This window comes from Nilaparvata lugens, unplaced genomic scaffold (assembly GCF_014356525.2).
Source record: "Nilaparvata lugens isolate BPH unplaced genomic scaffold, ASM1435652v1 scaffold7907, whole genome shotgun sequence".
In the NCBI taxonomy this organism is placed as follows: Eukaryota; Metazoa; Arthropoda; class Insecta; order Hemiptera; family Delphacidae; genus Nilaparvata; species Nilaparvata lugens.
Window position 1 is genome coordinate 1 of NW_024093654.1, and position 11215 is coordinate 11215.

Here is an 11215-nt window from a genome sequence, read left to right on the forward strand (position 1 = left end):
AACATTAACATAATATGTATTTAATTGAAACTACTTGCAAGTAAAGAGTGGTATTCTTATATTTTTGAGGGTTTTACTCCTTCTTTGTATAAAACAAACATGAAATTCATTCAAACTTGTGGAATCATCCATTTCTTTTCCTGTTTATTGCTCTAAATTGATGATTTTGAGTGAGTATCGAGATAAAAAGTGAGAATTGATAAGGAGCTTTTATTACTTCTACAATAAAATATAAAAGATTCGAGAGAATCTTCTTCAATTTTAGCAGAATGACTTATAAGTCTTTTCCAACGTTTTTGCTTTCAAAACAAATGAAATCATCGGAAAGTAGTTCCAACCCATAAATCATGAAATTTCCACATCTCATTCTTCTGCTCGTTCAAAATATAAGCTATTTTTGATATATTATTGAGTTGAATTGTCATGCAGCATGCAGGTTTTTTTTATTTCTTCATAGCACCTAGTTTAAGACTAATAAGGTATTCTATTTTGACTCAAATTGATAAGAATATTGATTGTGAAGGGAAAAGTCTTTGGTTAAGCCTTCTATGTTTGGTGAAGGATTAAATTTAATCAAGCATGCAGGTGACGATAGATCGATTAATAGTCTAGTAAAGTAGTAAAACTGAGGCCTATACCAACAGATAGTTGAATATTAACATAGATATTATGATATAGTTGGAGTATGAACGTGTAATATTGAGGCCCAATCCAACAAATGATTGCAAAGTATAATTTTTTATAATTTATTAATAGATAATAGAGCTACGCAAGAAATAGTTGAACATTATTATGATATTTTTATACAATGAAAAATTTAAGCATAAACTGACAATATTAATAGTAGAATGATAATATAATGATTTTATAGTTAAATGGAACAAACTATTAAGACCTAAACCGACAAAAAGTTGGTATCACATTATTTCAGTATGAAAAAATTTGTATATAGTGAGGTCCACGTTATAAGACAGTGTTTCATTAGCAATGGTATTGCTATCCTTGTCTTTCATTCGACGAAGCGGATAGCGCTATCACTTTCTCGCTTTGCTCTGTAGCCAGATCATCTTTTAACAATGTAGAATTGATAATAATTAATAAACAGAATATTTCAACTTAATTATGTAAATTCATTATGAAATAATTAAAAATATAAATTTATCATTCAATAATATATATTGTCTATTTTAAACGAGAATGAACAGTTAAATTACGTCAATAAACGTGTATCCGTTTTCTTTTTCTCTATCTTTCTCCAGTGCCATTATAACGTGTACCTCACTATACTTTGTCACGTGGTATTTAAAACCACCAAATATTTTAAAATGAACCAATGAAATGTAATAGAACTATAAAATTGGAAAGAAGGTTAGACCTACTCAAAGGATAAATCAACTTAAAAAATGTATCATTAGTGATTAGGAGTAATAGCATTATCAACAATGATAAGAAAACATGTATAATTGTGATTAATAATTATGAGAACCCATTGGTAAGATCAAAAAATTATAAAGCGCTTACTTATTATTGGCGGATCATAAAAAATAAAATGCATGAACATTGAGGTTAGAATTATTTGTTACATTTTGAAAAGAATTAGTCGATCTTGGATAAATCGATAATATTAGAATCAATACTGAGCGAATCAGCTGATTGTTCGATCAACCATATAACAGGTTGAATTATATAAAATTTACTCATAAAGGATATATTATGTATACTAAAGGAAGTCGATGTGTAGAAATACGAACATCCATTATTTCTGTATAAATATTTATTATAATCTAAAAAAGCATGATAATCAAGAGTATACAAAACTCATATAAAAACTAAATGTATTAACATCGCATGTTAGGATTTATTTATGAAATCAATTTAAGATAGACACTCATATAGTTGTATAAAAACTCTTTTTATTTAATTTTTTCTATTATAAAGTCGAGGAAGCCCTGATTCCCAAGGCAACAATTGCATTGAGTTTATTATATTGAAGGCCATCAGAGAGTAGCTTACAGAATTATTCGTGGAAGAGACAATTTTTCTGAAAACCTCCTTCTTCTGGCTTAAGATCCCGACCTGAGAGGATGCACATGGAGTTTAGGTTCTTTCTTCTTCTTTTAAAATTTTAAAAAACTATTAAGCCAAACCCTTTTTAATGTAAAGTATTGTATTAAATGTCAATTATCTGTGAACTCAGTGCTGTCAAAGAGTTCGTAATTTGTGAAGATTCCCATAAAAATATCTTTAGTTCGAAAGAAACTTATAAAAATCTGGATCACGCGTTAGCCCAGCAGTGACGAAAAGGAGCCTACCTAATTAATTATTGGAAATAATTAATTCAATCCACGAGACCATCTAGAACTTCAGTTCAGTGAGTGATAAGTCGAACGAGCTCGTTTTTCTACGTTCAGTGGGGTAATTAATTAGTAAAAAAGCGCTATTCAAATTAACTTGAATTAAATAAAAATCACCACGTGTTGAATAATATCACATAGTTCATAAGAACATTTATAAATTATTTAATATTGTAGGAAGCTTACTTCCACGCACGGCCCGAATTCATACAAATCCCTGAGATCTCATGTTTGAATATTAATTTGTTAATTATAAATTTGTTAATTGAACCAAGTATAGTATATCAAACCTATAGACCGAACAGGTTTTATTTGCAGAATTTTGTATTGATTGGAAGTCTAAGTACCAGTATTAAATCTCATATATTTATGAATTTGAAACACACTATTGTGAATATTAGCAAGCCTGTGATAATTATTCAGATTTTAGAAACATTTGATTAAGTAAATTATAGATATATCGAATTTTTTATGCACATATTTTTATGGGAATATATTTTGTGTTTTATGTCAGCATACAAACTCATAGAATTTTTTATTATATCCTAACTCATCTCGTGTTATATAGTTTGAGCTGTTTGGTACCAACAAATATTTAGTAGCACTTAAAATTATTGAATCAAGTAATATTAATCTTATTCAGAGCACTCAATATTTATCATCCTTTGATGATATTCATTTATCTGCCAGAACAAGTATATTGGAAAATTATATTAATAAGGTTCCAGTTATATCATATAAGGTTCCAGAGAGCTTCAAGAACTGGCGTTGTAAGTTCTAAGGAATTTTGAAGGGGTATATTGGTGAATACTTGTATTCACGACGAGCGTTTTAAGAATCAACTAGAAACAACTATAGTTGGTCCTGATTATTCTCTAGTGGTACATGGTTACTGATGATCAGTCATCAAATATTCTTTCAATTTCCTTACTGGTATTCTTCAAGAACTTCATAGAAGCAGCGGTAAGAATTATCAATCACTGGTCCTTGAACCTTATGGTGATTACTTATGTTTGGAAATTCATGTATCTACCACTGAGCTAGAGCTGAGGTTTGAACCCAGTAATTTTGCGAGCCGGACGGCCTTAATTTTTTGTGAATTTATTCGCAAAAGAGGAATTTAGAGACTGCTCTTATAAATATCAGAAACATCGTATTATCTGTGAAGGATTTACAATTCACAACTTCACACAATGGCTTCACAACGTGGGACTCTATCATAAGAGATAACCCTCAGGAAGCACCACATCACAACTTCAATAGAACTTTAGGCACAAATAATTAAATATTATCATTTCCTGTGGCAGAGTTATATTTTGGTGGAAATGAGAATGAAAATGTTGAAAGATTTCTTTGTTTTCAATTTCTAGTTTTTCCATATTAGTTTTGTTGGGGAGGTGGAGGATGGTCTCCTTCTTCTTCTTCTTCTTCTTCTTCTCCTTCTTCTTCTCTCCTTCTCCTTCTCCTTCTCCTTCTCCTTCTCCTTCTCCTTCTCCTCTCCTTCTCCTTCTCCTTCTCCTTCTCCTTCTCCTTCTCCTTCTCCTTCTCCTTCCCTTCTCCTTCTCCTTCTCTTCTCCTTCTCCTTCTCCTTCCCTTCTCCTCTCCTTCTCCTTCTCCTTCTCTTCTCCTTCTCCTTCTCCTTCTCCTTCTCCTTCTCCTTCTCCTTCTCCTTCTCCTTCTCCTTCCCTTCTCCTTCTCCTTCTCCTTCTCCTTCTCCTTCTCCTTCTCCTTCTCCTTCTCTTCTCCTTCTCCTTCTCCTTCTCCTTCTCCTTCTCCTTCTCCTCTCCTCTCCTCTCCTTCTCCTTCTCCTCTCCTTCTCCTTCTCCTTCTCCTCTCTCTTCTCCTCTTCTTCGTCTTCTTCTTCTCTTCGTCTTCTTCTTCTTCTTCTTCTTCTTCTTCTTCTTCTTCTTCGTCTTCTTCTTCTCTTCTTCTTCTTCATCTTCTTCTTCTTCTTCTTCCTTCCTTCCTTCCTTCCTTCCTTCCTTCCTTCTTTAACGATTAAGCATCATGCCTGTTCCGAACCTCATCGTCTGCATATCTTTTTCTTGGACGCCCTCTATCTCTTTTCCCAACTGGTTCGTACAATTTAGTTAGGAATCCGGTCTCCACCCATTCTATTCACATGTTGGAACAATCATTCCTACTTCTATTGCTATTCCTATTCCTATTTATTTCATCTTTCATTGCAAAAATATGGTTGGATGCCTAATGGGTGGAGGATGGTTCGGATGCCTAAAGAGTACTTTGTTTTAAAATGTTCAGATGTGATTAATGGTGGTTGAGGGTGGTTCGGAGGCCTACCTTGTCGGGTGTGTTGAGCAGTTCGAGTAGGACGGCGACAAATGCGTCGATGGCCATTTGGCGGGCCGAGTACTCGTCCAGGTAGTAGGACAGCTTGGCGAACTCGGCCTTGGTCAACACGCAGCGGGCCTTCTCGTCCACCATTTGCAGCGCCGCTGATCTACCCACTCTACTGCTCCTGAACACACAACCAATCAATTCATCAATCACTAATTACTCAATTACTCATCTTACTATTACTTCAATCTACGAGGGTCATTTTATCAACCTCCATAAGACACAGACAAGCGGTAAGGTAAGTTCAGACCTTAGTAGCTATTCTATCTCAGATCTATCTATCTAGCGTATGGCAAAAGACACAATTAAATTCTGATAGTAAAATGGGATGGATAAAATTATATACAAGGATAAATACCACATTTATGTGTTCATATATCAACAACGATGGATTTGGTCTCAGTCATAAATTTTAAAACTACAGGCAAATATTTAATGCATTTAAATAAGCTATTGATTCTGGTGTGGCTAATCAGTCCACCCGTGTATGCTGTTATTGGGCACTCTTCGACGATGTGCGTCACTGTCTAAACAGCACCACACTCACAAAATGGTGTGGTTGCCTTGCCCCATTTATGCATAGCATAGCACTAGGCAAACATGTTTGGTAAGAACTTGTTCAGCGCTGACCATAATCTACGTGGTAGATCAAAACCTATACTCAGAGTAGCTATCTACTCTGCCGAGCAAAAGAGCAATATCTGAACGTCCGCAGAGTTTGTATGTTACACCCTAGTAGCTATTCCACTCTGCAGAGCAAAAGAGCAATATCTGAACGTCCGCAGAGTTTGTGTTCACACCAAAACATCTGTGGACCGGCAGAGCTATTTTCTGGAATGTCAGCTGGCAGTTACACAGATTTTGGTGTGAGCACTCGCATTGTTTGAGCCGGCGACAGACCTTTTTTAATCCATCCATCCACAGACTCTGCCGAGCTACAGATTTTGGTCTGAACATTACTGTTGGGGGGCGACTTTCACAGAGCTGAACAGTGTTTATCATCCCCACCAAACGCCTTGTGATCGGTGCGGTCATATCGTTAATTGTTGTCGAGTTATAGACCAACAACATGGCCGCCTCACTCAAGTCTACTGCCAAGTGCTAGTTACGTAGCGTTATTTTGCAAACAAAATGCAACAGTACATTTTAAATCTAACGAAGAAAGATTGAAGTTTACGCAGAAAACGTTATCAGTGATGATGATGTTGTGATGCATGACAACTCGGACTCACAGTGATCGTGCAACCAAGCGCCTATCCAGCGAATAAGTGGGATAATTTCGATCACTCACCAACCTGACTTGGCCACTAGTAACCAATACCTTCTCCCAAAACTCAAGACATGAATTCGAGGGCTGTGATTCCATACTAACGAGGAGCTCCTAAACAACGTCATAGCCAACTTGAACTCATTTGACGGCAGCATTTTATAGAGAGGGTTTTAGTAGCCTGGTTCATTGGTGTGAAAAATGTCTCAACTTTGACGGTAATTATGTTGATGAATAACCATAAGTTTAAGTAACTTTTGGTGGCAAAATAGTTTTCTATATTGGTTCAATCGAAGGTTGAAGTCATCTATTGCAATTTCCATCGGACTATTTTCGTACGGTTGACTATAGTCATAGAGAGAATATGGCTTTGCTATCTTTTCTCTATGCTAGATTGCATTCATCAATGCTTTATACCAAGCTTGTATAGAATCTAAATACAGTATACTCTATACTAATACAGTGAAAACAGGAATCACTCAAGTATCTGATCTAATGAAATTCATAGAAGACAATAATAGGTTGATGTGATATGGTCATGCCAGAAGAGCTAGTGCCAGTAAGTGGATTGGAATAGTGACAGATTGGAGTCCGTTGGGGCGGAGGAGGAGAGGAAGACCAAGAAGGTCTTGGAGGGATGAAGTGAGTGAGGCTATGTTAGTGAGAAATTTGAGAGATGGTGAGATGGTGAATGGGAGGACTGGCAAGGATGAAGGACTAGGCTAAAACAGTAAAGACAGTGAAGTAGGTACTGTAAAATCCTAAACTATATACTGTATATCTCAATTTCCTAAGGAGAATAATATCTTCTCAAACGACAGAACGACGATCCTTTAGCTCACACATAATAATTCATTCAGGTATAAATAATATAACATAGAATAAGGTTCTAGAGAGGAATGAGTGAAAATAGATCAGACTTCTGTTGGCGGAGGAATACTCTCATATCGTTCCGCCTCGCTGACTAAGCAAATAATGTTTTCACAAGTGAACTCATATTGGCCTAGTAGCCAAACACTTCTTGGAAATATTCTATTCAGCTCATTCCACCCCACGTATACGGGTACGCCATCATCAAATAATTGAACATTCAATTTTATGTCTGTTTTCAATGCGAAAATCAATTTATAGTGAACAAGAAATACTTCTTCTATTGAAAGAAAGTCGATTTCCTTAGCACGAGTTTTGAATGAATTGGTCAATTATTATTCATAGGCGTCAGTCAATAGAAGGTGAATAGGAGCTCGGGAACGTCTTATACAGAGTAAATAGAGTGAATACAAAGTTGATTCAACAAAGTTTTGAAAAGCATTTATTTCTCACGAACCTGCGACACAACATGATGATGTGTTTATGAGGTGAGAACTGTGAATGGCGTTTACATGGAAAGTGCGACGGGCTCATAATAAATGTCAGTAGGTCGCTGCTTGACTTTTTAATATTCCTTCCACGCCAAACAGAGCTGCCATACTCAAAGTTCAAACTGTGATAAAATGCTTGGTCTAAGACCTCCCGGGAATTACTCAAATATCTCATTTTCCGTTTCTTGAGGGAATAATCATGAAACAACATCTTCAGTACATCACTCATTATCTTTTGAGATAAGCAACATTCAACTACCTCCATATCTATGAGGCGAAATCCAAGTGGATCAATCAAATGACTGAGTCTAGAGAGGAGAGGGTTGAGGTTGAATACTATTTTCATACCTGTAGGTAGATAAATTTGTTCACCTTGTTTTCCCTTATATCAGTCTATGATTACTTATACAATAATATCAGATCATCGTGGGAGTATCCATATCTATTCATTTTATTGAATGATTCAATATGGTTGAGTAGTATTTATTTATTTATTACATTTCACAATCACAATATCAAATTTAAGATTGAGAGAGAATCAACAGGATAAACCCAAAACTTTTTTTCACCCTAATTTTGATGAAAATAGTAAAAATGAGATTATGAGAATAGTATGCACGTATACACTCTACACTGTAGAGTACCGTATAGATCCAAATCAATACACCTACTAAGTACGGTACCTTCGCGATTATATCTCATATGACAATAAACTACATCCTAATAATATGAACTCAGTTTCAATATTCAGATAGGGTATCATGACCCCCTCTTCAAAAACAATAATTCAAAATAATATATTTATTCAGATTCATTATCATTATTAGTGATTTATTATTATGAGTTAAAGCGTCACGTCTAGCTCATCTGTCCAGCGTGTTGCCTAGATCTACAAATTGAAGGCGGAACCCGACTCAACACAGTATAATACTTCATTTAACGACTGACTAAGCATCCTGACTTGATAGTGGAGTTAACAAAGAGAATATTCTTGAATTTTGATAGTTCACGTGCATAAAAGAATTTGAAAGAATTTCTCAGTTTATGAATCTCCCATTGGATCTGTAAATATGCCAATTAAATGTTACCTCACCACATTATTATTATAGTAGGGTATCATAATTAGGACTAAGTTTATTATTAGTGACTTTTTTGTATGTGTTTAATAATTATTATGTACATCTATTGTAAATGAAATCTTATGGTTGCAACTTATGGCAATCAGAGATATTATTATTAATTCATTGAATTTTAAGTATTTTATCGAATGTAATACATTAGTAGTTTATTGGAGACCCTCAACTGAGTTGATTGATGAGAAAACCAATTTCATCCTAGTAAAGTTCAGCTGGAGAATCAGTAGCCATGAATATTTGCAGATGCTTTTTGTAGCAAAAGATACTCCAAACCTGAAATTCTTTATTGTACTCTAGTTACAAGTTTCAAGCTCACCATTAAGAAAACATCGCTTTCAATATCTGCACATAACCAGTGAACAATGATTTCATTGTTCATTAGGACAAGCTCAAATTTGAATTGAATTTAAAGCATATTCCTCATTGTCATTTTGGAGATGTATGAATTTCTCACATTATAAGCGTCAGAATGTGAATCCGAGCAATTTTGTTACCTTTGGGTATGTAAAGAATGCAACCGCGAAATCCTTTCAGCAGTCAAGAATACAGAATCCCAGGTATGGGTAATCATTGTCCACTATGCAGGATTATTATATGGCGTGTACAATAGATAATATGAATGTTATTCTGCTTGCTAACTGATGATATGCCCTGAATGCTCGTATATTATGCAGAATATTCCCGGGAAAGTGATGTGTGTGTCCCACGGCTCGTTAATCAAATTCCTGGGCGCCTTGTGTAAGCATGCGTGAGATCTAATTAATTAATTAATCTGTTACCAACTAAGATGGATGATGTTATTCGTGAAAATTATTATCATTTCCTTGTGTAGCTCGAGAAATCTACCTGTAGATCACTGATACGGATTGAAACATCATTTCAAATAGATAGTGGATGAAATATGATTCCAGTAATCAAAGCCATTTTTGAGGATGGTTGTTGGACTGATTTCATATTTCAGCAGTATGCAATTCTTGTCACATCTACAGTCTATTCAAATAATCCTCTCCAAATGTCACTGATGATGATATAACGATAATGATAACGAAGAAGCAATTATTTGGGGATCATGTCGGCTTAGAATATTGGGATTTTATTGAACGAAGATGGTGATGGCGAATTTGTGGGCTTTTCCCCCCAGCTTGCCTTGTTCCATTTGCCATTAGTTATGAGGTAGGCGTTGCCATCTCGCATTATCTCCTTGCACAGCCCTCTCTTTATCGATTTCTCTCTCAGCTGACTTTTTTCACGCCAAAGACTTCTTGAATATTCTATTCTTCTATTCTCAATTTTTTTCATTTTGTGAATCCTCTATTCACCAAGGGCTCTTCTTCTTACACAATACAGCACATCAATTGATTATTATAAGTCTTTCAAATGAGAATACGGTATTCCCACTGAAGAAACCAGATATTAAATTTTATCGGATTACGTCGGATATCAATATAGATTCCATAGTTAAATTTGGAGCAATGTGCTTCATGACTTTGAAGCATCAAGTCATGCCATTCATACATTGAAATTTCATTTCAAATGTATATTAATTTTTTGAGGACATGCACAATCTTATTCTGTTTGGTGAATGAATGAAAATAGTAGAGATCGTCGACATCAAAATATAAAAGTTTAGTAAAAAAATAGGATATAATGATATTTTATTGTAATGTTATTTTTGATGCATCTCCTAGGGATACTTAACAGTAATTTTATGATGGTATTATAGCTAAAACATATCAAGAAAACTATTTTTAAACACAAAATCATATTTAAAAAGCAAAAAATATAAAAATTTTGATGATAATAATGAACTGAAAATTTTACATTGAATTTTTTTCCATGGCAACCATATGTATTGTAGGATTGTATTTTGTTTTTTGTGGAAATAAAATTGAATTGAATTGAAAACCGAGGAACAAATTTACAGGATACAAGCTAAAATATGATTGACAAGACATGATATCGAAGTGATGTTAGTGATAGGACTCACCCTTGCGTAGCATCCCAGGGATCCTGGTCGTATGCAGTGCAAGAGTGAGGCACCTTTCCGACATCCCTCACGATCACCGACATCCGTTTGTGGAGCTTCAGCTGGTTGACAGCCTCGTCGTGCGAGACGTCCATAAACGACTGGCCGTTCACCTCAAGGATCTGATCTCCGATCTGCACAAACAGAACAACATCATCTTACATTAAATGTTCCATAAATTAATAGATTAATAATTAATAGATTAATAATTGTAATTAATAGATTAATAATTAATAGATTAATTGTGGCTGGGCGCACACTAGTTAGTCAAGACAATACACGAAATGATCAGACACGTTTAGTCACAATACTTCACATAGTTACTTATGACGCAACTCACACTGATTAGTCATTGTAATTAGACATGTCTTCATAAACAACCATGTGAAGTATTGTGACTAAACGTGACTAGTCTTGTCTTGACTAACTGGTGTGTGCCTAGCCTAAGTATTTATGTGAATACCGTTTAAGGGAATCATATATGTTACTCATTTAATGGAAAATGAATCAAGAATTTAGGAAAAATGATGGTTTTCAGGAGAAGGCAAGTATAGTTGAAAAAGGTACGTAATTTTCGATAAAAATTACCTATGAATGTTGAGAAATTAATACAGTCATGATTCTATGATATGGAGAGTTAGGTGGAAGAATGTGTTGAGTAACATTTTTCTCAAAATCCATTTTTCTTCATGGATAAAGGTGTTGAGTAACAT

The 11215-nt window shown here is 34.9% G+C and overlaps 1 protein-coding gene across 1 annotated transcript; it reads right to left on the reverse strand.

Annotated features, from left to right (window-relative positions):
* Positions 1-4655: 4655 nt before the first annotated feature.
* On the reverse strand, positions 4656-10636 carry LOC120349018 (whirlin-like; the record flags this gene model as incomplete). Its single annotated transcript, XM_039418962.1, has 2 exons — positions 4656-4833; positions 10464-10636. Coding segments are annotated over 2 exons (351 nt in total), but the record flags the coding sequence as incomplete, so codon positions are not given.
* Between the last annotated feature and the right edge of the window lie 579 nt (positions 10637-11215).